The 27,983-nt window shown below is 42.7% G+C and overlaps 1 protein-coding gene across 1 annotated transcript in view; it reads right to left on the bottom strand.

The window, feature by feature from the left end:
- The window catches only part of BMPER (BMP binding endothelial regulator), a 147,599-nt gene that overhangs the window by 91,711 nt on the left and 27,905 nt on the right, over window positions 1-27,983 (bottom strand). Inside the window, exons 4-6 of the mRNA XM_086614458.1 lie at window positions 17,031-17,113; window positions 15,386-15,476; window positions 14,484-14,566 (exon numbers count right to left, since the gene is read on the bottom strand). Coding sequence (XP_086470584.1) covers window positions 14,484-14,566; window positions 15,386-15,476; window positions 17,031-17,113 — 257 coding nt within the window. The remainder of the gene's footprint in view (window positions 1-14,483; window positions 14,567-15,385; window positions 15,477-17,030; window positions 17,114-27,983) is intronic.

The following is a 27,983-nucleotide window of genomic DNA, read 5'->3' as shown; positions in this document are numbered from 1 at the left end:
ATTTGTCTTCCCAAGTAACCGCCACCTGTGCTGGAGCCCTGCTTTCCTGGAGACACCTAAACCCCTGCCTGCCGATGGGAAGTAGGGAAGGAATTCCTTCCTTTGCTTTGCTTGTGCACATGGCTTTTGCTTTCCCTATTAAACTGTCTTTATCTCAACCCACGATGCTCTCCCCCATCCCACCGGGGGGACTGAGTGAGTGGCTGTGTGGGGCTTAGTTGCCAGCTGGGGTTAAACTATGACAGGGAAAAAGAAATAAAGTGTTCACACTTTATTCTACATGTCTGCTACACCATCCCCAGGCCCTTCCCTTCAGACATGAGGGAAATAAAATGTGAATGGGAATTATTAGGGCATAGATTGCTTCTCCTTCTAAATTACAGCAGCACTTTGCACAGACCCTCCTAATTATTTACTTCATGAAGTGGATGCTCCTGCTAGCTAAAAGAACAAGGGGAGTAGATGCCTGCTGGTCCTGCTACCCCTTAGGTCTAGAAGAGGAAGGCTCACCACCCAAAAACCTGTTTTCTGTTTACCAGAGTGGTTACAAACATCTCCAGCCACTTCCTTCCTTCCCAGCCTTGTAAAAGAGTGCTAGTAAGTTTAAAGTTGTCTCCTACATGGTGACTTCAGTGGCAACACGAACACTGAGTAGCTAAGCCACGCAGGACCGTGGCTACCGACCAGCCACCACCTCCTAAGCCAACCACCCTACTCAGCCACCCTCTCGTCCCACGCTGCTGTCAGCTTGCTGCACCGCCTGGGCACACCTTACACCTCAAACTAGCCACAGAGGAGGCACCTCGAGCGCGGATCGCCCGCAGCGACGCCAACACATCCTGGTAGCCACTGCGAGGAGGCAGAGAGGCTGCGCCGAGCAGCGGCCGCTCGGGAGTCCGCTGCGTGTGCAAAGACACTTCGGAGCTCGTTAAGACATCAGCTAATGAGTGGTGACTTCATTTATCTTCATTCTGATAATAAATAACGACTCAAACTTAGCACTTGCAGCTGACCGTCTTTTTTAACTCCCCAGCGGAGCACAACTGTTTCGATTTCCTCCCTCCTGTCATTTTAATTAGGCTGAAAAACAAAAGCCATATATTAATGCCTGCCGCTCCAGTGTTGAAATTTTTTTTAATCAACCTACGCATGCGAAAGTCTATTTCAAAAAAAACTACGCAGCCACCAGAAATCAAATCCAACAGTTTTACCCTGCTGATCCAAGTTTCATTACCAGAGAAATGACTACGGGGAGAGGAGAAGGCAGAGAACAGGAGCACTACTAAAAGGCATCAGTCAAGCACCGACACAGTACCACCACCAGCTAGGAAGCCAGCTCAAACACAAAAAAAAAGGTCAAGTCCTTTCGGGTTCTAAGAAATCACATCTAAATTGGGTTTTCACTCTATGCAGAAACAGAGCTGACGGAATCTCTGAATATGGTTCTCACTGAAGGTCTGTTAGTAAGATTAATTGTCCATGTAGTCATCGTTAGCCGTTTCTCTGCTCAGGAGCTTCTGAACTGGGGGACAGCCCGTCTGGCCGCTTGTAGCACATCACGGTGCTTTCTACCGCTACAGTTCTCTCCAGTTGGGGTAATTTCTCCTTTCGTATCGCTCCAAACTAACTTTCATTTTCTGCAGCTCCGTGTGCTGCTGGAAACAGGAAGCAAACACCCTTCGGCCAGGCTCGAAACCTCTCTGCTCCCCACGCAGCCCCGCGAGGGGCTCCCCCCGGGCCGGGGGATAATGCCGTTTTTGAGCGATGAGTGTTGGGAGCGCCTCGGTGGGACACATCTCATAAAGCCTAACCAGGACTGAGCCCACCAAGGCGCGGTGGAGATCACCCCGCCAAATCCCGGTGTGAAGAAGTTCAGCCATTTGAACAATTCCTTCTTCACTGAAGGAGTTTTAGCTCTCTGCCTGCCTTCGTTCTTTACGGTTCCCGGTCTTTCTAAACAAAATCTCCAATTCCAAACCTGCTTCCATACTGGTTTTAAAGTGACCGCTTGAAAAAGGTCCGTGATGCCGGACGAGGTCACTGTCGCTCCCGCCTGCCCCCCCCCCCCGCCGGCGCGCTCCCCGCCGCCGCCGCCAGGTGGCGCTGGGCACCAGCGCGGGGCGCCCGCCCGCCCGGCGGGGATGCGCCCGGCAGCGCCGCCCCGCGGCGGGGCGGGGACACGCACCACCCACCCCCACCCCCCCCCCCCCCGCGCGGGGGTCCGCGGGGACACACGGACACGGACCCTCGGGGCCGTGCAGAAAAGGTCATCGAGAGACCTGAGTGCACCTCCCCCCCCCCCCCGCCTCCTTTTTCCATTTCACTAGGGCTGTGCCAGTTTAAACAAAAAAAAAAAAAAAAAAAAAGGCGTTATCTCTTTGCCCCCCCCATTATATTACTTTTTTTTGGCAATATGGCAAAACGATTCATTTAGACTAAATGTTCTATTCGGCCTCCAAGCCATTATGCAAGATGTTACTGTAAAGTTTGCCAGTATTTGCTCCGGAGTATCGGAACAGTAAGGTACAAAGGCAGGACTCGATCTGCCCCGAGTTAACACCACTGAAATGAAGCTAATTAAAGCAGGAAATCAGGGGTCGGGCGGGATGACATGAAAGAGAACTTTCTCTTCAAAATGTAGAGATAGCACATAGCAATCTCCAAAGACAGCAGGCTGCTGTTCTGACAGGGTTCTGGAAATAGGTGATAAAATTATGCAGTGGACATAATTAGTTTCTCATGTTTATATCCACCCAACCCAGCTCCCAGATTCCATTCTTAAAAACAAAGCTGCCTCAACTTCATCCTAGAAAACCGCATTCATTTCAATATTTGTAACCTTTTAAATTCAGCCTTGCTTCAATCAGAGAAAAGGAGGTGACATTGAGTCTGAATGAAATCGGGTTTAAAAGGCCCAGAACAAACTTCTTCCCTAGAGCCAGAGTTTCAAAGCCAGTGCTGTTAAGACTTTCTCACTCGACTAAGAGGTGGCGGTATTCAGCGCTGTCTTATTTGAGGCTGTTTAGATTTTGGAATTAAAAGTCAAAACTAAGAGCACAATCATCACTACCATGTTTGAAAAATTCCATCCCGTTCCCTTTCATTGCTTCCCTTTCTGCACTCAAATGTTGAACCTCTGAGTTCCCAAAAAAACCTCTACTTTGATTTCTGTCAACAGCCTGGAGAGAAACATCTTGATGCTATTTCATAGGGCTGACACGTCCTCATTCTGGTGTTCTGGCTGTTGAAGACAAATTGTTACACTCCTACACGTTTTCAACATATTGATTCTGATTTATTAAACTGCCGATTTTGAAAGCTACTATAGAAGACTAAATTTTATCCAAATTACTGTTCAGCATTGGGGAAATGGGGAAGTGGAGTTTCATAGATTCGATATTATACACTACCCAGAGATCGCGTGCTTAAATAATTTTTGATTAATAATATTAAATTGTTATCTATTGTGTAGTTGAACCACAAATATGCTTGTCGGCATTCTAGATATGAATATTTGAAGCTATTCTGACTGGGCATGTGTGGTATGCTACATTTTATTTCAGTTTTCCTTCTGTGGGCAAGTGTCATCCCTAGGAGAAAGTCTTCCATCTGATAAAAGTTGATATGAATTTCAAACGAGATTTTAGAAATCATTTTTGCAATACTGACTTAAAGCTCCTACTCCCAATATGAGTGGTTTACTCTGCTTGCAAGAGCACAAATACTGTATAAATCCTGTACACCAGAAAGCATGAATTCTTTTTTTGCCTTTACTTTCATCTGCCCACTTGAAGGACACATCTTATGTGTGCCTCCCCACTTTAATAAACATAAGTATTTAGAAAAAGATAGAGTTCAAAATGAAGGAGAGATGAAGGAATTTGTGGGGAGCTGTAAATTGCAGATTTTTATCTCTGTACCAACTGGATACCCCTGGTTTTTTCAAGGGCAAGCTGGGACCTTCCCTTGCTATAGCAGCTCCAGGGTTTCAGTGAGTTTGAGCCCTGCTTGTTCCCCTTGGAGCCGTGCACTTTACACATCGTTTTGCAACCACCACCTCATGAAAGAAAAAATTATTCCCTAAGCATGACTTGGCTCCCCTTTGCTAAACCTTGTCACATCCTGAGAAGCGAACATCCTCTCTGTTTGAAACCCTTTGCCCTACATGAAAAATCAAGACAGGAATCAAAAATGTATTCTAATCCGAGTATACCAGGCTACTCACTGAAGTCTGAAGAGCAGTTTCAGGGAACAAGCAAGCAAAATCCAAGTCTGCTTTGGGAACTTTGCCATCTTCTCTTTCCGTAAGTTTGAAGAAAGTCTGAGATAAAGGATTTCCCAGAGACTGACAGCAATGAGAGGCAGACGGGTAAGGTATTTAGAAATAGAAACAGAGGCACTCATTATGAAAACTGCAAAAAGTACTTTTGGTCATTAGATGGATTAATAATATCCTTATTAGGCTGTTGTCTGACTCAGAGAAATACTGCAAAAACAGTCTCAGGGAACAACAGCAAATGTGCTACACAGGTTGATGCTATTTCTGTTGATGTATAAGCATGTTCCTTCTCCCTCCATCCCCCTCGGCCCTCAAAGTAGCCTGTAACTTACTCCTCATTTTATATAATTTCTTGCTGTTACCAGTGCTGCACCCAATCAATACTCAGAGAGCAAGAATGTGTCCTGCAAACACCATAAGAGCTAAAGCTTCAAGCGATGCCCATTTGAACACGGCGTAAAACCCCACAGCCCATTCTTCAGGAGGCAGAGCTATTACTGCTGACCACGAGGAATGTAACAACACCATGGGGAAAGAAAATGCCTCCCTGGCTTGGTTTCCACCAGGTGTCAACTTTTATGGGTCCTACTCCCATTTAGCTACTTTATAAAATGCTCACTGTGTTAGAACCAGGTTCACCATCAAAAAGACAAAGCCATAGTAGCAAATGTTGTGCAAGTACTACTGATAAGAGATTTCACGTGTGCATGTCAACTACAAAGAGCAGTGGATAGTAGAAGATATAGTAAACATCGGATTTTCCCTCCCTGCGTGGTCCCAGACATGTACATACCCATACTTGCTGAAGTGCAGCACTAAAAAAAATAAAGAGGGGGAGGAATGGTAATTGTAGGAACCTTGGGGAATTAAAAAAACTGACCTCAAAGGACAGAGAGCAGGGCAGTCCTGCTGGCTGCTGAAAGAATAAATAGTGCATCAGCAACCGAGATTGCTAGGAAGAATTGCTATTCAGCTGCATCCAGGAGAAGGAAAGCCGTGCTGCAACTAGGAAAGGGGGCAGAGAACAGACTGAGCGCTGAAAGCACAAAATCCTTTGAGTCTTTTGAATGAATTATTTTCACATACTTGGTCTCATTTTCAAATTTCTGTTCAGCATGTTGAGTATTTGGGTGCAAAGCAGAGGACAGTAACAGGAACAAGACTCTCCTCATTGTTATGCTCCCAGAGCTGAGGCCAGCTCTGTTTTTTCCTGTGAAGAAAGATACTATTGGCAAGGGCACATTAGCTTCTGTCTTACTCTCAGAAAACTCCTAGGGCCGTGTTCTGGAGAGAGAAAAGAAAAAAGGGGAAAGAAACAACACAAAGCATGCAAGCTACTCAAATTCTTTTGGGCTCAGACGCCTCAAACATCAGATCTGAGCCTGCTGGAAATCTGGACTTTGCACTTCCAATTGCATTGGCTCTGACATCCAAGTAAGGGCGATAAAGAAATTTCCATTTCAATGATTTTAGCACAAAATACTGAGTAATGCCACTAAACTCCAGTTAAAAAAAAAAAAATAAAAATCCAAAACCCCCACACACATCTGCTTTCTGTAGAAAATCTCAATGCTTCGTTACAAAGCTTCTGGCAGAGAGCTGAAAACTTTCTGAATTTTCAATGAAGCTTGGGATTGTCAAGTTTAATAGTGTTCTAGTCATGTTTGGGACAGAAGTTTAGGTACCGTGAGAGTGCAACTTCCTGGAAGAAAGTTAAGATATCCAGGCAATTTCTGTCACTAGAGTTAGAAAGCATTTTTAAGGACTCACCTTTCATATTTAAGCACCTGCACTGAAAGCTGGGAGCTTATGTCCCACTGCTGACTCTAACCCCAGGTTGCCCACAAGGATTTCTGCATCTTTCCTTCAGGTTGATGCACCCACAGCACACTGCCAAAGATGTTATGACAGTTTGGCTCCTAGTCAAATTTTATTTCTGACAGGTTAAAAGCAGAATAAGTAAATCACTGTCATGTCTCAAAGAATTTTTTTTTTTCTTTTCTGTTTCGCATGTCTATTTTGACAGCCAATGAATTATTCTGTCTATCCTGCTCTCAGCCTAAGAGGATGAGTTGAGTAAAAAAGTTACAGTCTGTCACAATCCTGAAAATAATTCACTGGGTATCCTTTTCCTCCCTTTGACTATCAAATGTGTTTGTCTCTCAACACTAAATAAGGCAACAAAAGTAATAAACGTGTTCATTAACATATAAAAAGTTAATGGAATCCAAGGAGTTGTTCTGTATGACTGTTTTGTTGAAAGAAATGTTGATTTATCACACATCCCAGATGGAGAACAATTTATCAGGTAGGGGTAGAAACTTGGTCCCTTATCAAGACAAAATGCTTCCAGGGCAGAAAACAAAAGCAACGCTGTAGGATGCGGTGGAAAGAGCAAGGAGAATTTAGGCAGACTACTAGCAAGTCAAGATGGAATTTGGCAACCACACTAGGTCTCAACCGCAATTCAAACTTAATGATCCCAAGTTTCGCTTTATGTCTTCTACAAAAGATATTAAATATGAACAAAGTCAATGGCTACAGCACAATTACATGAAAAAAATATGCTACCCAAAGTGACGCAGAGGTCAGACTCGAGAGAGCGGAAAAAACCTAAAACCCGAAACCCCACATGCAGCAATGTATTGCCTCCAATCTTGGTTTTTTTTTTTTTTTTCCTTTTTTTTTTAGCTTTTGAAAATTGGACAAAGGAAAACAAGTTCGTGTTACGCGGTTAGCTAAGCTCTCCTGTGTAAATTCGTTTAGCGGTATCGTGCGTACGAAGGCATCTTGTCTCAGGACACAGAGGGCTGTGTGCAAGTTTAAAATCATTAACTATTGTTATCCGATAACAACTCCCAAACCTGTAACATCCAAGTTTATTTACGCTGAAAGGGTGACAAACATGAAAGCCAAGCGTTCCTACTCTTCTCAGCCTTTCCTTCATTGTAACACCAGCCAGAAGGGTCTTGGACTCTTCATAAAATGTTTGGCAAACAAAAGCCCTGTTAATTGACAAGCTATTGCTTTTACTGCTTCCTACCACAACTTGTGGGAATCTTTTAGACCCAAATCAATTCCGCACACAAGCGTTCCCACGAGATGCCACACGCATTCCCATTTGAAGCCGCTTACAAGAAGTGCTACAGCCATCTCACATAAAACCTTTGTCCTCCCCAGGCACTTCTGAAACCACGTGCGACCCTTTCATCGCCTGCTGGCCAGCAGCTTCTTTTTTTGTTTGTTTGTTTGCTTACTTTAGCCAGGTTCTTTGTTTTCTGCCATCTTACTGCTCTGTTTTCCCTCCAAGGTAGTTCCTTGCCTTTGCCAGGAGTGAGTTATAGCAGATATTTGCAGTCTTCGTTGCAGCCTGATGCCAACAAAAAATAGCCCCCTCATCAGAGACTGCCTGTTAAGAGCTCTCCTTTATTGTCAAAGCTCTGTGTACTTAATTCTTCTTTGCCAATAAGAACAATCAATCTCGGCCTGTTAATTAGGAAAAGTTTAACGAGAAGGAGGACAGATACCTGGCAGCATAAGCTCTGTTCCTTTGCTCTCAAGAACTACAACAACCTGCATGTGAGGTATAAGCCTTTATTATCACCACTTAAAAGCAGTCAACCTGCATTATTTTTTTCTTTATATGCTTTAGGAGTGCAAAATCCATCCTGCTCTGTGCATTCATTCCCTTTAAATGATAAGAAGTCCTGGACAGTTTTTCTCTGTACTACAAGAGGTTCTTCCTGCAATGCACAGTTGAGGGGCATTGTTAATCAGCATTTACTTAAGCCCTTCAGGTACCCAGGAAGTTCTAAGTCTTTCAGAGCTTCTAGTATCATTTAGCTCATTAATTATCACAATACCATCTTGGATCGTCAAACTGGAAAGACAGTCTCTGTCTAAACAAGAGCCTTATAAAGGCACAGCTCCTTCCTCCAATTCCTCAGCATTTCAGCCCTCCTTTTCTAGCAGGAAAAACTCCCAGCAGAAATCTGCCAAATCACCATTTTAACTTTCTTCACATTCTTCTTCCACGCTCTCTTCTCTTGGGAATAGGAATACGTGTCCTTATGATATAAAGCACAGTGGGCACTCATCTTTGGTGGCCACAGATGCCACCTCAGAAATAACAACTGGGTACCTACGTATGTATGCTACCTATGTAAAATGATGGAGAAGGGAGAACAGCTAGAGGTAGACCCCTCTGACTGCACAGCCAGAGGAGCACGGATCATGCTGAAGCACGGAAGGTAAATTTGAACTGAATCCTGAAGGGCTGGAGGGGCAAGAAAAAGGCTCTGAGGAAGGAAGGGGGATATGAGAAAGATGCTGTGTGTTGCGGGCTCGTGATCCTTAAAGAGCCAGCCAGATCTTCAGGAAGCTGCCCAATCTCTCTGCTCCTCCAGAAATGTGCCCAAACTGGGCACAGTCTCTCGCTGCACAGAAAGTCTCCTTCGATCCTCACCAAAATCAAAAGTATAACAAAGAATTTCTGCAGGCTGAGCTGGAAACACACTCAGACTAGGCGAGCTAGGAAGCTCTGCAGGTAAGATAGACGTAGGATGAAATTCAAATATACCCACAGAGGGAAGAAACGAGACCCTGTGACAGAAAGATGCTTTCTGAAGTCTGAGATTTGAAGTGCTTATTATGAATAAGAGCCGTTTACACTGAATAATTACACTGAATTACGCCCACTTGCATTGCTGTTCCAAAGTTTACTTGTATTTCAGAAAAGCTGTGATTAATTTTATTTTTAACTTTACTCTGTGACTTTTAGTAAAATTATTTTTAACTTTTTCTCAAAAACACTGGTTTTGAGAAAATTTTTCCATTTTTTTGAGGGAAATCAAAATAAGGATTAAAAATGGCTATGTACATAGAGAAAACTAAAAAACTCATACTGTTTTTCAACCAGTATTTTTTTTAAATGTCCAAAATATTTTTTTTTTTAAACTTTGATATGTCAAAAATTAAAAGAATTCAGTATTTCAGACATTGCACACAGAGTGTACAATCCCCATGGAACTGGGTATACTTTCTGAAGTCTGAAGAAAGTCAGCTACAGAAAGAATAAGTAACAGGACACTGTCTATGCCTCTACGCTGTATTATTTTTCAGCACACACCAAGTCCTTGCTTTTTCACACCTACCTGCACAGCCGTACTTCTTCACCCACATGGAAGATTGTGTTTTTCTTAGGCTAGTCAGAAAATCAGACTTTCTAGTCTTCCAAAAAATCTGAAGACAAATTTACATGAGGTTCCCAGAGAGACACAGGGAGCATCCCTCCATATCCCATTTCTCAACGCTTGCTGCTCTTCATTTGCATCTACCCATAAGCCAACCACTTTCACTTATGTCACTAACTTTGAGAAAGTGAACACTCCTCCTACCAAAAGACCAACTCTTCGTGTTTCTACCCCTGACTATAACTCGTTGTCTACTTTTCTTAGCCCCCAAAGTGGGGGCAGACAGTGTCTGCTGGGGTTTAGAGCTGAATCAAAGCAGCTGAACTACATGGAAGTTTGGGAAGATCAGTTTGGCATTGCACTGAGGATGGAAATTTGAATTTGGACACAGCTTCTGCTACCAGCCTTCACTGAGGATACATTTGAGCGTTCTCCCGAGTTTCCCAGTAGACCGGAGCATCTCGCCTGCAGCCCGTTGTGGTGGGAACGTATTTCAGCAGCCCCCAATATCTGTTAAAGCCAAGCTGTTAAAGCAGCATCAGAGTGCTTTATCACCCAGCTGACCGCAGAGGTGGGATCCATCTCAGCTATCTTCAGCCATCTCAGAGGCCGGGGAGCCGGGTAGGCTCCCCTGCAGTCAGTGGAGGAAGATAGGCATCTGCAGAGAGTAATCCATTCCACATCCCTCTCTCCCCATTAACTGAAAAGGAGCCCAGATAAGTAGCTCAGACCAGACACATTACTTCTGAATAGCTGGAGCTAGACAAGACGAATTCCTCCCTCGGTGTTCAAAACACTAACATATGTAGTTTCTCATTACTTATCACAGTTGCAACGCCTGTTACTCATTGATTCAGGAACAGATTTCCTCGGTGCCATTTCCTTTACTTTGTGCAAAACTTTCATTGCGCAGTTCTTGCACCCTAGCACTCAGGAACACAAGCGACAAGATATCTCCTGCACAGACCCACGCGTGCACCTGCAGACCAGGAGCTGTGCATGCCTTGAGCAGCGGTGTCGAAGCCCCCGATGATGTAAAGGAGATGGAGCTGAGGATGCTTTTAAGCCCAGCTCTCCAAGGGCCCCAAACCCCCGTGCTCTGCTTCCAGCCATTGGAGTTTCACTTCCTTCCAATCATTTTGGAAGAGCAGCCAAGAAACAAAACGCTGCTTGAGGACAAAACGTGCGTGACCACCCTGCCCACGGTCATCCCTGCGACGTGCCTCCCTGCAAGACAGATGGCATGACCCTTCCCGCTCCCAGCCCTGCCGTAATCCAGCCTCCGACCGTTCCTCAAGCGGGTTCGCTCCCCTTCTCCCCATGGGGGCATGGAGGGACCTGGATCCCGGGCTGGGGCATCTCCGTGGCGCTGCGCGCTCTCAGCGTGGCGGTACCTCGTACCGCCGCATGCCTCGCATGCCGGAACGCGTAGCGCCCACGGTCTGGGTAACGGCGGTGTGAGTCAAAGGGGGCGACTTATGAGTTTGGATACTACCATTTAAAGATAAGCTTCTCCATGGTTACCGCTCTCACACAAGGTCATTTTCCTGCCAAACCTCCTCTCCTTGCTCCCTGGCTCTCTCTCCTTCTCCCTTCGCTGTTTGTGTTTTTTTTTTTTTTTCCCCTTCCAAACGTGCTACATCAAAAGAGAAAATGAAAACATTGAAGATAATCACAGTCTGACTATTTTAATGCAGGCTGTAGGAAAGGAAACATGTAAGCCAAGTGCTCTCACTCTGCAAGCAGAAACACACTCTCGACCTCATAAAAGTAGTATCTGAGAAATAACACTTGATTAAAGCAGCCAGTCCTTCATTTAAGTAGGTGCTTATGGTAGGGAAAATATCCAAGGTTTCCCTAGAACAGGCTGCCAGCCTATCAGGAAAAGCAGGAACAGGCCAGACAGATGAATTATTGCGAGACAGCTGGGTTTCAGCCGGGGTGCGAGGAGATCCCCATTATCCCGTCCACCTTCCTTACACAAACGCCTCTCCCCAGAGAAACCGAGTCATTAAAAGCCAGCTCGTTCGCTCCTGACAGGCAATATGCATTGAGTGAGATTTTTATGCATAGAATGAGAAATACATTCTCATTTTCAGCACGAAATCTCAGTCGCCGCAAGGAGCGGCTCGCTCAGGAGAGCGGTAATGGAATATGGGGCTTTACGTCTCCCGCCTCGCTGCCTGGCTTGGGAGTTACCCTAAAATTATTAGCTCATGGGTTGTTTCAGTGACCTACAGGGAATGAGTTTGGTAGGTTTGGTCTGGATTTCAGTAGGCAATAACTAGAACCACAAGTGGTGTTAAAGAGAAACCATATTAATGAGTAAGGACTGAGTAAATTGCCATGTATAGCCATGCCATGGCTTTCCCTGCCCTTCGGGGCTGAGGAGTGCAAGTCAGTCACTCCACTCCACCAAGACCAGGACCCCCGACTATTAAGATACCCATTTTGTCCTCATTCGCTCAAGCAATGTGTGTGAAAAGCAACAAAAACACCTTAACAACCATTTTGCATTGTTTAGGAGCTCAACAGTACCTAGTAGGCACTGCTTTGAGCTGAAAACACCACAAACTTGAACTACCAAAGAGCTTTCCGAAGACTAGCTCCTGCTGACATGCTGACTTTTGAGTGCATCACTTTGCAAAGGTAAAATTCCTTTTTTGTAAGTAATTCCTCATTTTAACAGAGTTGGTGAGTGTGGGACAACCCTACATCTCTCCAGGAAAACAAACCACAGCCGTCCCTCTTTACTCTCTCCCTGCTCAACGCTACCCACAGTTGCAGCCTGAGCTACACCTGGGTCACTGATGGCCTATGGAGTCCAGAATTATCCACCATTGGGAAAACTTTCTCCCAAGCAAAATGCAGAATTCACCCTAAAGCGAGAGTGGTTTGAATCCTTACACCACCACCCCGAAATAACTTGGCAATAATTTATGCCACTTCCTCTGCCGCGTTACCACAAAAGACTCACTGAGCAGTTACCATCTGAAACCTCAGAAGAAATCTAATGTGGGGCAAGGAGCTACCTTTCATCTGTTACAGCACATCACACGCGAGCCCGTTCCCATCACACCACGCCACTAGATAGGTATCTTCAAATGAGACCACCAGCTGCTTAGATAAGAGCTTCACTGGTGACTCGTTCCCAAAAGCGAATGGATGTCAAGCAGGCAGCCAAACCGCTGTCGCAGCCCTGAGGATGCCTCCACTGCTTGCTTCCAATTTAAACTCCACAGGAATTAGCGTGAGCTCAAATTCCGAAGGAAACAAGCAAGAGGGTAAAAAAAGGCATTGCACAGAGAGGGAAGGGAGGTCAGGTGTGGCTTACACAGAGATGGCACTTCTTTTGCTATCGGTAAGATTCAGAATGAGAGCTGGGTATTTATGTAGATGTCATCAACATCCAAAACTGTCACACTGTCTTTCTCGGAAGGAAGCCTCTTGCTTGGAGCTTTACATGTCTTACTATCGGTAGCTGACACGTTTCCTTCTCTAACGTAGCTGAGACTGGTAACTGTCAAGGAAAGACTGTCAGGTCTGACCCTATATTCCTATATTTCTTTATATTATATATATTATATTTCTTTCTCTCCCATGTATCTCCCACCTCCCATGCTCTTCTCAGCACAGTTGCTTTTGTCATTTAGGGAACAAAGGAAAGTTGCTCGAGGAGACATTGACACGTGTACAACTGGGCAATAGGCAATATCTGTACAGAACTGATGAAAGAGCAAAGCGCAGCCTGAAGAGACTCAAGCATGTCTCCACAGACTTCTCAACCATGCAGACCTGCCTTCCCCTGACCCTGAGGAACATGACGAAGCGAAGTCAGAGTGTAAAGCTGCTGCTTTACGGCTGAAACGAAAGGAGGACCCACCGAGTACAGCAGAAGCAACGTTCCTCAGCCTGGGACACGAGGCGTTCAGCAGAACAGGAGCCCGGGGTGTGTATTACCGTGACATGTGTGACAGCATATTTTCATTATTACACATTAAAATTAAAAAAACCAAACCAAAACAAAACTACTTAGAAGCCTAATTCTCCACAGGAGCAGTGACAATTAGTGTAAATTAATTTTGCAGATTACCAGGATTTTTTTTTTCCCATGACAGTCCAAGTTCCCTGTAGCAGCTTCATTAAATATGTGCGTGTGTGTATGTATAAATACACATTAATTTTTGAATTTTATCCTTCTCCCTTTTTCATTTTATTTTCATGATGCAGGAGAGCTGTGTCTGGCACTGACAAAACTCTCAGTGTTCTACTGAAAGGGAAAGTTCCCTGGCCCTGCCTTTTGTGCTGATAACCAGCCTATCGATGGCAACAAAAGCAGTGATTTGGACTTTGCGTTCTACTGGTGTCAGAGATTGCACCAACGAAGTCAAAGTTATCTGCCCCGACTCACACACCATTATCTTTTAACTTAATGGAAGTGAAAGAGAAGCCTGTGCTCATTGCCCAAAGGATGTAATTATTACTTCCTCTCTATATTGTTGCTAGTCAAGGATAAAATCCAGGATATGACCTTTTCATTAAGTGTCAAGCCCAAATCCACCTGGGACAACCTAAGGAGCCTATCCTCATCCTTTCACTCAGTAATTCAGAGCAAATTCAGCCGCATACATCTCTGAAAGGAATCCTTGCGAAAGATCGGTTTAAGGAAACATCTAATAAATGCTGATCAATAGACGAAACCCAAAAAGCTTTCTGTTTCCTCCTGCATGATCCCGTCACAAAAAAAAAGCATCACGAATTTAACACATTGACTCCCTCCCAAATATCCTGCTCTATCTGCATACAGTGTAAGGTCACAAAAAAGATGATAAACTCAGAATATGAGTGATATAACGTATCAGTGCAGTAAAATCTTCAATAGAAACCTGAACTCCAAGAGAAGAATGCATAATAGTGTTGAATTCCTTCTATTTTTTGCTTTGTTATGGCAATAATAACGTGCCTTTTGAAGTTCATACAGGGAGATACAATGCCAAAAGGCAAATACTTACAATGCAAGAGCACTTGGTACATTTATTTCCTTCAGGCCTAAATTCTTCTCCTTCATTGTAATGTCTCCCTTCAAATATACAACCTGGAAAACAGCATTTGAATAAGTTTATCTCAGGATAGGATACTGTCTGTCAGCTATAACACACCCCACCATAGGACAATACCAAAAGCAAATTGAACCATCCTACTTGATCCGAATCACTTGAGAAGCCTTTACAAAAGCCCTGAGAACCTCAAAATATCTTTTTGGGAGAAAGAAAGTATTCTTCTATAGCAGATAAATTTGCACCAGCGAAGTTAAAGCTAAGTCAGGTCTTCCATTAACAGTAGCTTTGAAACACTTTTCTAAGCTGTTTGATTTTTTGCTACTCATACTTACTCCCTGAGTTTATACTAGATGTTGGAGGAAATTGTAACAAATTAGAATATAATAAACCCATTATATCACAACTGGAGCAGTGCTTGCCTACAAAACCTCGGTTAAAATCAAATTAGCCTATAAAAACCATGTGAATTTGCCTCTGTGCATTGCAAAAGCAACCCATTCCCACTCCCCTTCAAAAAGTGAGTCTCTTTTTTTAGGATTACTCTTAAGACTCCCCACTGCTAACAAAATCTGTTGTCATCACCCAGGCAAACCCAGATGACGGACCCTCTGGAAAATGACATAAATACCCATGTGGATATTGCCACAGGCTCTTGCCTACGCATCCCCCTAGTCTGCATGTCCTCTGCTAAAAAATACTAAGCACAGAAAAGCATCTTCTTGTGTCATTTAGTGGATTGCGAGCCACTGGCCCACATTTTAGTAACTTGTCAAGTATAACGGAGAAGTTAGTGGCAACCTCCCAGGTAACCATGGTTATCGTTAGAAATACAGCATCTTCCCATGAAACCTCACCTGGACACACAGGACAACACATTCCCGTGACTTTGAAAGGGTTTTTGCAATGAACAACACACTGTACCTCCGACTCTACGATCACTCCTTCCTGAAAGAGAGGCAGATCAGCAGATCAGACATGTTCATCGGTAGCGTTGTGGTTGCTTTAACAAGCAAAAAATCCACAATTCCTAGTGGTACAATTAAAGCGCCGTGCATGCTGCGGAGCACTGAGTTTCAAAACCTGTTTTCTTTCTGTACCTGCTGCCTGGTATCAGGATTCAGGTTAAGCCACAGTCAAAAGATCCACTTGAGTCTCCCTGACTCCAGACACAAGATTTGCCTTAAAATGCATCAGGTAAGAAACCAAGTACCTTCTTAGGAAAAGGAATCCTGCTTTATCAGGAATCCTTAGCCTCGGTAATCTGCCATGCAGCTCTGGTGAAAACAGGCCAGACACAAGGCATTCTCATCCCCCTCCCCTTGGAGGAAAAAAGACTTAGAAAGCAGATAAAAGCATCTTGTTCTCTAGAGGGGAGACACTTATCTTTGATGCTTTGCCTGATAAGTATTAGCAAATTAACATTTCCTGTACTTCTTGTTGGAGAAGTCAAGAGTCCTCCTGAACAAATCTGGGTGGGAGGATCTATGCACAAAAGGCTGCTACTTTTTTTTGGTCACTTGCAGCTGTGCATTTGGAGGCAAGGGAAACCTGTTTTTTTTAGATGTGTGGGTCTAGGGTAAACAGGATCACCCAGTTTTGCATTTAGACCTTGAAACAGGCAATAAACAATTGCTCATTACATGTAGCTAGTAGTGATCAGAGTATCTAAATTTAAGGTGTGAGTATCTTTTCACTAAGTGCAAGGATACAGAATACTGCTGCTCCAACTTCATTCTTCTCAGTACACTTGTCTTTAAAAACATGGATAGAGTTTGTAGAGCAGAAGTATCACAGAAAAAGAGAAAACTCTTGAAACCGTTTTCTCCTGTTTGTAGAAGCTCTTCATATTCATTCAACTCTCCTCTTTTCCAACAGTTGTGATTCTTAGTAGCTGCCTGAGTGTTGTTATTATTATAACTGGATCAAATTATCAGCAAAAATTGCAGATCTATTCACAGACAGAAACTAAAATTACCTACATATTTATCTGTTTTGTGCTTGAAAATGGACAATCTTGCAAATGCTGTGGTTGCAGATAGGCAAACTACCAAAAATACCACTGTGTTAATAGTGCAGGAGCCCAGGAAAAGATTTCGCTGCGAGTTTCTCTTAAAGAATATCCCAAGTAAAACCAAAGGACACATACGCACAAAAGTGTGCAATTACTAAAATAATAATTTGTATCTCATGAAAGGCTTAGCATCCCAAAAAGAAAAAGAAGACTTATTTCCAGGTCAAGACAGCAGGAAATGGCACGGCTGCGTACCTCTCCTTCAGCAACGTTTGGATATCACGGCACTCGAGTCATATAAACCTCTCCTTCTGAACATTTGGTTATAGCTGTCCACATCTGAGTGGATTTAAATTACTTTAAATGCAAAGTTCATATTGCATTTTGGGTATAAAATATTTCAGCTTGTTTGGATCGGATACAAAAGGCTCAGAGTGTCACGGGAAAATCTCGCGACTCAATTAGCACGATGCCGACGACACCCTTACCTGGCACTGGTACATAACACAGGGATTGCTAGGGAGGTGCCACTTCATAGAGCTGTTGTACGTATTTCCTCCGAAACTGCAATCTAGAAGAGACAGAAGCACGTCAGTCCGACTAAACACACCGATCCCGTGGGAAGTTGCTGCTGAGGATCACAGAGCAGCATCCTAAATGCCCCTCACCCTGTCCCCTGGGTTAAAAGAAGAGGTAGAGCAGAGCTAGGAGCTGGGACTGACAAGAGGGATCATGCCCGAGCAGGGTGGTGAGGCACTGGAACATGCTGCCCAGAAAAGTTGTGGATGCCCCATCCCTGGCAGTGTTCAAGGCCAGGTTGGATGCGGCTTTGGGCAACCTGGTGTAGTGGAGGGTGTCCCTGCCCATGGCAGGGGGGTTGGAACTAGATGGTCTTTGAGGTCCCTTCCAACCCAAACCATTCTGTGATTCTATGACAGCAACACCCTCCAAAACAGTTTCTCCTGGTGCGTGACTGGCCAAACTCCTTACAAACCACGACCATTCAAATCAACTGAAATTAGTAACGATTTACCTAAAAATGGATGTCAGTGGCTATTCTGCTGTATTCAGGAGCTGCTCAGCCACCCATGCACTGGAAAGGTGAGATGGAGCAGAAAAGGTAAGAAAAGAGCTGGAAACGTTCATCATCCAGCCTGGCCGTGCCATCCTCATCCATTAACCAAAACCCCTGGGAGAGCTCTTCAGCCAGCGCGGACCAGCACGGACGCACTGACATTGGCAGAGCTGCCTCTCCTTTGAACCTTTTCGCTTTCATAACAGAAGGGATCAACATCCACATAAACTAAAAAACATCAGGCTCTCCTGTGTGGGTGATGACTCTCTGAGCAGGGACATTTTGAAGTCCCACAGGGTTTGGCTTTATATGTCTTTGTTATATGACAACTTTGTTAACAGAACACAGGTTGGTTAGCCCGTGCACATGATCAGCACACGTTTTTTTTGTGCAAGAAGTTTCATTGGGCTGTTTGGAAGAAAACCCTCAAACATTAATTTTCACATTTTTGATTACATGTTCCTACTAGTTTCCCTTCCCACTCTTTCACTGTTTTCTGATATTTTGCAAAAGGGAAAACCAAAAAGGAACACAAAGATAAGAAGAAAATAACTCAGCAGAAAAGCAAAACTAGAAAAGGCATATTAAGTGGAAATAAAATATTTGTTTTAAAAGAGTAGTTTATTCACACAAAACTGTTTCAATTAAAAATTAATTCTTTAGACAGCTAAACTGTTTCTGAAAAACGATTTTAGAAGCAACACATACCCCATTTTCTGCAGGAAAAATGTCCATATTCTATATACTGCTCTGAGGGTTTTTTCCGGGTCTATTTTATTCAAAATAAGCTTCATCAACGAGCCCATGAAGCCACCAGGAGTCTTGCCAGAGACTTTGAAACACAGACATATACAGAGAGTCACCAAGCACAAAACTACTACCAGTCAAACCATGCCCACGGCACCATTCTCTTTCCACACTCTACCTCTGCAGCTACTATTAGTCATTCTCTGCTGAGTAGGGTGCGCTGTCCTGAACTGCTTTGGGCAGTACAGGACAAATATTGAAAGGTACAAAGTATACATCTGAATCTCACTTTTTTCTCTTTAAGTAGCAGTGTCCCTGTGAACCGTTTTTGAATAACAAAAGTGTTCAGCATATTAATAGCATTAGCTCTTATACACGCAGGGTAACATGTCAAAAGAGGAACTTGAAGCCCTATACTCCTCTTAAACATTTTGAAGTCCCATTCTGAAAAATATCGAGCTAATTTTGTAGTACAGTCTCACTTAACTGCCTACTGCAAATTCTGATGAACAGCAGAGCCTGTTCAATGCATTTGGGCATCCTCGAGCTGCAGAAATCCAGGCCATACTGGCATACTGGTCCCAGTCTGAGGAGGAGTTTTACACGTGTTAGACACTCAAGATGTAACAAGGTGTGTCGTTAAATACCTTTGTGTGTTGTTTACTGGACGCATCTGGTGTCTTCAGCACCACGCAGAATCAAAGGCCAAGTTGGAAACTACTACTGACTGCAAAATACCTTGCATATTTTTGCTCACCAATTATGTTCTTTAATTTGAAGTGCTTTCTCTGTAAGAAAGCTAATGACCCTGGGCTAATCTGCATGTACAGATGTGCATACTAAACTGAAATTTTCAGTTCAAGGATCAGGCTGGTTGAGAAAGCAAGAAGGTGGTGCATCCGTGCAGTCACGCTGCTCCTGTTTGAAGTGCCTATCCAAGCCATGCTACAAAATCCTCCGCCCCTCCGTGCCAGCTGTTTTCCCTGTGGAAAGCAGCAAGAAGGGAGCCGAACTCCACCTGCCCACGAGCCACTTCTGTCTCTGATACGTGGTGCTGGCAGCACTGGAGGATGGCATATCAGAAGTAATATGGCAGGGAGAGCTTGCAGGCAGCAAAATGGAAATTTATAAGTGGGGACCAAGGATGGAAAACAGAAGCACTGGAGATACTAAGACTGCTCCCAAGCTTTGGCACAGGCCAACAGGTTGAGTAAAGGAGCCAGAGCAGCACTGTGCAAGCACTGATGCAAGGCACGGTGGAAGCTGCATCTCATCAGATGCTCTGTTGAAGAAAACAGCACGAAGGAAGGGGAGAGTTAGCCAGTAACACAGACAGGCTTGGCAAGTGCCTGGAGGAAGTCTGAAGATCAGGCAAACTGAAGACTGGGCAAGAAAGGAAGGGCTTTACAATCTCCAGGTGAGATTTTAACCTGTTCCTGACCAGAGGTGTGCCCTGACACTCTGCCCTTTGCACACCCCAGAGCTACGCCCACCACTCACTCTTCAAAAGGAAAAAGAAACAAAGCTCACATACCAGTTAGTTTTTCTGAACCTCCCTTTCAATGGACAAATCTGTCAGCTGACACCTGCAAACATATACCCGGACTCTCCTAGTTCACCTATTCGTGGCATGGAAGTTTATGAAACTCACCTAAATTCATCTGAGTTGAAACCCACCTGCCTCCATGCGCCAACTCAGTTGAGCCATTCTAGCTCATCCATGGTTAAAGGTCTATCATACTTGGCTTGGAAAGTAGCAGTCACTGAGTATCTCATACCCAAAGGCATCAGCAGAGTCCCTGATGCCAATTTCTACAACCAAGTATGGTGGAACATACTTCAAGTTCCTAAAAGCCATTTTAATTCCCTTTGGAAACATTATTACATTAACTTACTGTCTCCATCCACCATTTGAAAGGGAGAGCAGGAGAAAAGAATAGATCGAGAAAGATCAGAGCTTAGCACAATTACTTAGACGCCACCCACTTACTTCTGCCTGAACACATATTTAAAACAAAACTTTAAAAGAAAGGGCTACACAGAGGAAGTTTTCAAGAGGGGAACCCGAAAGTAGTACATGAAAAGTAACAGATTCGGCATTAACAGGTAAATTGGATCCCGTGACAAATACCCCTTAAGGAAAACCTTTAGGATTCCACATAGAGAAGGAAGTTAAATATCAGTGGTCTGTATCAATTTTAACAGAACTAAGGTAATTCATATCAGCCAAGGAGTGTGTCCTCATTTTTCAGTCTTTCCTCCTTCTTTCTTTAAAAATAGCTGCTGTTTTATTAATGTAAAATATTAACCTTCAGTTAGTTGTACATTTTGTTCCTACTACCTACTTCAACCCAAATAGTTCAGATAAGTCCTGGATAAACATGCAAGTTGAAAGTTGCTTATCTGGGTCAAACCAAACCACTGAATACTTTGAAGTTGGTCAATTGTTGTATACGCAGTGGAAGCTGCTAATTACCTCCTAGTCACCTCATAAAAGCAGAATTATTCTCTAGACTTGAGTCATTCCCGCACAGAAAAACGAAGTTTTAATAGTTAGATCACTTCTAATTTAGCTACTTTGTTTCAATGTTGCACACGTCTTACTTGAGCACCTTCATTTCAAACATAATAAACCAACCGTTGGCTGATTTAATTTGAAAGAGAGCAATTTAATTCCAAAACAATAATCCTCATATTGAATTGGACAGAAATAACAAAAGAAACGAACTATAGCAGGTTTTGTTATTGGCATGTGGACAAGTTGACAATCAGGAAGCTGTTTGTCTTTCCAAATCCAGTAACATTGTTAAATGACCCTTATTTTTCTTCCCCAGACACCGAAGCACAGAGTAGTATCACGAAGATAGAGAAATTGACTGTAAAAGACAGTTTAGTAGTGCTAAAGCTCAACCAATGTCCTCAGGAGTTCATTAAAAACAAGCCTTTATTACTCAATTTGACATTGCCTAACAAGATTCCGGAAGAGATTTTTGCTTATTTTAGGCTAATGAGAATTTTATAGACAAGTCATTTCCTTGTTCTCCCAAGAGAAAGTGATAGATTGGTGCACAATAGACTGGCTCCCCATCCCTCATTCCTTCAGCATCTTTCTTCTCCTATTAAGTCTTTTTCTTGCTTTCCCTCCACTTTCTATTTTAAAAAGCAACCTCTCTATTGGCATGAAAAATAAACATTAGGAAAAAGAAAACAGTCAGAAGACATGTTTTATTTAGTGTTTGATAAATTAATCCTCAGGGAGGTATCCAGGCATGCTAATACTAAATACCAGTTCTGGCCAAAAAAAAAAAAGAACAAGACCAAAACCCCAAACAACAACAAAAAAAAACAATAACTTGCACATTCTGTAGTATTTCCCTGGCATGAAATCCATTGGCCAAAATAAGAGAACTGTGAATCACACATACATCTATTACAAAATATATTTTCACGTCTTAATGATGGTAAAGCCATTGACAGCTACTAGAAAATTAAACTTCCTATTGGGTAACTCTGGTCTTCATTTGTCAACACAGAAGCATGAAAATATATATGAAATCTCCCATGCTTATTAGGTCTAACTTGAAACAGTGAAAATCCAACTCTTTCCTCTGTAACTGAGTACAACCAAAGCTATTTGCAGCTGAGCCATCGCAATTACAATACCTAAGGGACACCAGGCGCAGGGGCCGTACGAAGGGCGTACAACATGGCACAGTAAAGTGGCCGTGGGGATGAGCCGTGCCAGGGCTGCACAGTTCACAGGCACGTGATGCAAAGTAACCCACATTCGCTGAGCAAATAGCAGCAGAAACAAAGACAACAACCCCTCCCAGTTTTTGCCTCCTGCACCCCACTGGAACTGAGTTTTGCCTTCCCAAATATATATATAGGGGGAGAAATGTTGCTCTGCAGGGTCCATAAGAACGTCGTGACCCAAACTGCCATATAGTTAGAGCTGCCATTGAATCCTGGGCTGATACTCAATGTGCTTGCCAAGCCTGGCAGCTGGAGAACCTCTCAGGGTTATGAAGGGTGTCATGAATGATGTTGCTTGGTGACACAATTACTTGCCATTTATACCCAATTTCCTCACATTAGCAAATTCATTCATGATCAGTACAGATTACAGCTTCAAAGTTAAACCCTAAAAGAAATTCTTATTGTATTCAGTGTACTGAGTGTACTAAGATGTTCACCATGTTCCAGAGAAACATTCCATGCAAACGTCGTGTGAAGCTTTCATCCTGGTTTCCGGTTTCCTTTTGCTTTGCTGCACTGGACACAACATCCACATACAGGATACAAGTGCATTCACGTATCAGCACGGAGGTCTCGTGCTATTTTCTAATACAAGCATCCTGAACAACTTCTTTGTGATTGTAAAAGTCCGGATAACTGATGTTTGACTGCCAAAGTATTTATGAAAACATGACAAGACAGTTCATTAAAAGCTTCTTACATAAATGGAAAATTATACTAACCAAGGTAATTAGAAAATCTGAAATTTGAGGTACTACTGAACACAATAGTATACACCAGATATTCAAGGGGTACAAAATGTATGTGCTAAGAACTTTGTAAGAAGAGTTAACTCAAAGGAAGGACAGGGAAATAGAGACCTTTCTTAGGCATAACCAGAAGTAATCAAAGCTGGCACCATGATGATACTGATCTTAGCTATATGTCACTGCTTTAAAATCCCTTCCCTTACTTGAAACACAAAGCCAGAAATGTAATGAACATTGAGACAAACCTGTACCTCCAGCCTCAAGGAACAGGCCTCCTGGTTCAGAACTGGAGCACATTACCAAAAGACTGTGACGAAGCCAGAAAGGCCAAGAGACAAGTTAAGACTTGATTAGGTCCCCAAACTATCTCTTTCCATATCCAGTCTCTGACAGATGCCAGGACTAGATTATTCAGATGAAGGTGAAAAAGATTGTAGTAGGAAAACACATCATTATCTTCCCAGGCCATCATCCTCCATCCATGTATTAGGTTGCACCCTTGTCTCTGAAAGCTTGCCTTAGAGCTTGCAAGGATGGGCTGCAGGTTATAGTGCCCCCTCCGGTCACTTTTACAGCAAGGCACCAAACTGGTATTGGGTATCTCATACTAGGGATGTCCACAGGCCAACAAAGCGCCAAATGTATGTATGGTTCCTGCAGGGTGTTAAAAGAGCAGCCAGAGCACTGATAAACTCATAACCTCCCTCTAACTTCCTTTGCAAGCAAGCCCTAATAGTTGAAATTGGCTGCAATCCTCAACCGTAATATTTGGTATCCTTTCCAAGAGACGCACCATTAATTACGATAGCTTTGGATATTCAGTATTCAGGAGAACAAGCGCTGCTGTTGCCTGAGTTGTGATTCTAATCTCTGGTAGACTCCAGATCAATGGAGCATAGCATGTGAACCTCTAAGATCATTAATTAATTTAAAAAAAAAAACAAAAAAACACAAAATAAATCCCAAAAAACCAAAAACCACACAACAAAAAAAACCCACAGAAACTCTCAAAAGTTAACAAAGGCAGAAAAAGCAAAATTGCACATGGGAAGTGAAAGAAACTTCAGAACAACTCTTATCTGTTGTAACAAATACTCACCAATTTTGTCCATGCACATCCATAGAAGATTCAGATTCTTAGGATAACAGAGTGGAATATGGTGCACGATTTTAGAAATGCAAAATTTATGCAGCCCTGAGCTGGTAATACCACTTCTTCAGAGAGCAAATAACTTAGTATTAGAGGTGTAGAGAGCTCTATATCCAAGTGACAGGTCACCGTCCAACTAAATAAGAAAATGCTGCCAAAGCTATTTCTATAATCTCAATGATCTCATATGTTTTCATTGAACATATTAAATAAAATGAGAGATTAAAAGTGGGCTATTTATCCTATGCTAAAGTAATAAGAGGGCTTAATTTTTTTAATATTTTCAAAATGAATAGTATGCTAGAAGTATACAGCATGTTTTATAAACTACAGTAAGTATCTGTCAGAAGAATAATCTCACTGAAAGTTTTCACTATGAGACTTAGTTGTTTGCATTCTCCTTGCAGCAGGGAGCCATAATCACGGGCCCACATTTCTCTGTTCCAGAGAAACATACAGCAAAAGAGAGTCTTGCCCCACCGAATTTACCTACGCAACGGTCTACGGGCCTAAAGTCAAGAGCAGTGTTAAAACACATTTCTAGTCTGGAGGATTAAAACCTTCAGTAAAGCCAAATCTCTTCATATGTTAGGGATAACCTGTTGTTTCCACCACGATGAATTTTCTGATTGCAAAAGCCATACTTGCTGCTCTTTCTTACTTTATTGTTTATGAAGAGAAAGGGAAAAAGTGCTAGAAATTATCTCAGCAGCACACAAATACTCAAAGAGAAGCAAGAGAGTCACGCTCAGCACACAACTATTTGCAGGAAAAAAATCTCTACCAACAATTCGGTTTCTCCTGTATGCTAAAAAAAGCCATGGGAGTTCAGCTGGATGCCCCATCGGAGACATATAGCATTTCTTCGTTCCTTTGCTACCGGAGATACTGAGCCTGAAAACGTGGTCCTCAAGCATCCCTCCTAACGGAATAAAACATCCTGGCAGCAATGTCACAAATGACTCACAAGTGGCGGTTTCCTTCCTAAACAAGGCAATTCGGGAAGCATACCCTTTGGTCTTGATGTTACCCTCCTGATGCTGTACTCGGAATGACAGCAGCCATTCATTCATGCACTTCTTCACGAGGTAGGAAGACGTGAAGCTATCAAAGAGAGCCTGTAAGGCCTGATTAAGGCTTTTCTAGCCTTTGGGAACGAAGCCAAGAAAAAAGCCATCAGCTTCTGATGTCTTTGCTTTGTAACATTTTGTTCGGGTTTAGATGAAATACAACCACTTTAAAAAAAAAAAAAAAAAAGCAAGCCCTGTTTCCCTTTTCCTGCTTGCATTCCTTATGGGCACTCTGGCAGCATGACAAAATAGCAACCAAGAACAAGTGCTGCAGGGCCAAATCCTGGCTGCAGCTGAGCTCTGCACGGGAGTGCTGGGGAGCTGCTGGGACACCAAAGGGAGTAGGAAGGTGCTACACAGCCAGGCTGGCTTTTGCACCCTTGATTCCCCAAATACTCTGCACGAGACAGTCGTTTTGAGTTTCGCACAGAACAGAACAGAAAGGAGAGCAAGTAGCCTCTCAGGGGTAGAAGTGGCTCCATCATCTTCTTCCTCATAGCACCTGAAAAACCTGGTGACAACGTGTGGTGTCGGGTGCTGTAGTTATACAGGGGCATATTTAGCTTTACCTTTCAGAAAGAATAGAAAAACTTATTCGGAAGTTTCACATTTACTTTGAAAAGCAAGCCCTCAAGAGCCTTTAAAAAAAAAAAAATCTGAAATTTAAAACTCTTCTTGCATCTTAAGCACATAGGAATTGCCATCTTAGATCAGATCAAATTTCCTTCTAGCCAAAATTCAGTTTTCCCTTTGGAGAGCTACTGAGGGTTGAGCTGATCCTGCTACAGAAGTGTCTTTCACAACACTGAGAAGTAGTTGCTAACAGGTAATTGTCAACTCAGAGCCCAGAATTATACTTGTATTCTTAGGACTGTTTTGTCCTGTGTGCACCCATTTATTCTCACCCACCCTCCTCTGCCATTTTGTCATCAGTTGTTCAGTGTCCCAAGAACCTGCTGCAACTCCTCCCAGGCAGCCCTCCTCCTTTACTACACTACAGAGGTCAGGTCAGCAGCAGCAAACTTTGTCTCCCTCTTCACCCCTTTTCTAGATCATTTTTGAGAACATTGACAAGCGGACATCTTCGCAAGGATCTGCTGGTAACCTTTTCCCATTACAAAAATAGCCATTCATCATCACCACCTGTTAGTTACTCATTGATGAGAAGAGTTTTTCTACAAACTGCTTGGTTTCTTTAGTAGTTTTTGGTGAGAGATCTTGTTGGTTGTCTATTAGAAATCCAGGAAGACAACATCAGTTGGATCTCTCTATCCATATACTTACAATAAATCCAAATAACTAGCATTTTTATAAGACATAACTCTTCCCCCTTATATTGCAATTATCCACGTGCCCCTAATTCAAGTTCTGAACAGCTGCTATTAATTTTCCTGTTAGAGATGTCAGGCATACCAATCTACAGATGCCAAGCTCAAGCCTATTAGTAAAGTTCCACAGGAACTCACCCCAATTTGGGATAAACAGAATATCTTAAAAGATATCTGATGATAATAGCCCATACATACTAATATCTGTATCTTCAACTTTGAAACATGATTCTTCCTTAGTGTAGAATCACTCTGTACGCATTCATGCACATAGGCATCTGTACGTAAGTAACATTTTCAGATAATTGACCAAACACACATTCCTTTATCCAAATGGGGAATCAATCTCCTGCCTAATCAAACCAGCGTTTAGGAGCCTTTCCCTATAAAGCTGACACTAAACACAATTTGATGAAAGAAATAAACTATCTTTAATTTATGTAAAACTTGTAGCTACAAATTCTTACTGTTTCACTAACGCTTTAATTTTTTTTCCCCAGTTCATTTCCTTTTCTTTTAAGTGTCAGACTTTTAGACAAATCTTCGAATTGGGGCTTGCCAAAGCTATTCCGAAGTTGCTCCACAGAAGCAAATCATGAGCACAGCAGCTAAGACACCTCTGCAATCATCCAGGAAAAACACATATCCATCATATGTCTCTTCCGTTTGAATTTCACTGTAATCTGTTTTCCTGCGTTTGTATTGCCTCTGGGAAGGCCATAAACGCTTGCATTTCCCAACAATTTATCCTACCCTATCTCCCTCTCAAAGCCACTCTATCATCACTGGGGAATTAAACAACAGAGAAAAACATAAAAAAAAAAAAAGTTGTTTGAATCTGACATTCTTCACCTCATTGACTGTGTCAGCAGTCCTTCAGCAAAATTAGTGTTTTAGAGCATATTACTTGCTGCATGGGTGTAAAAAAAGTCTAGTTTTCAACTTCATGTACTTGCACATTTTTCATGTGCATAAGCATGGTAGTTACATGCCATGCGTGCTTACAAAGTTCTTTTTTTTTTTTTTTATATTTGTTAATTAGCTCATTCTAAAGAGCTTGGAAGATACACTGTTTGTCAATAAATAAATGCACAATGTTCAGATTGGTGCCCATTTTGGCTTTAACAAAAATGCCCACAATATTATTATTTGAATCAGGAAACATTTAGTAAAATAAATAGCATTTAGTTAGTTTCTATCTAGTATAGGGAGAAATAAAAACAGTCATGGATAATTACTCCGCTCTTTATCATTCAGAAGCATTATTCCTATTCTGCTCAACCACGCAAAAAGATCGATTTTGACCTAAAATATTTCTGATAAAGTTAGAACAGGAGATATCTCTCAAAAGACTGACAACATACCAACGAAGTACAATAAAGATGTATTTCTAAAGGATCATTGTTGTGCAAGAACTAATAATTACAGGACAAATACGTGATTTCAGGCATCTCCACCAGCTTCGGAAACAGACTGATTTTAACTGTGGTTACTGCCCTTTTCAAGCCTCTGGAGACAGCAAGTCCCAGCTGAGAAGCTCCCAACTTTGTCCATATCTCTGGC

The sequence above is a fragment of the Tauraco erythrolophus genome, chromosome 7 (genome assembly GCF_009769465.1).
Source record: "Tauraco erythrolophus isolate bTauEry1 chromosome 7, bTauEry1.pri, whole genome shotgun sequence".
NCBI lineage: Eukaryota > Metazoa > Chordata > Aves > Musophagiformes > Musophagidae > Tauraco > Tauraco erythrolophus.
The sequence above is the reverse complement of the archived record's forward strand: the minus strand, read 5'-3'. Positions and strand labels throughout refer to the sequence as shown.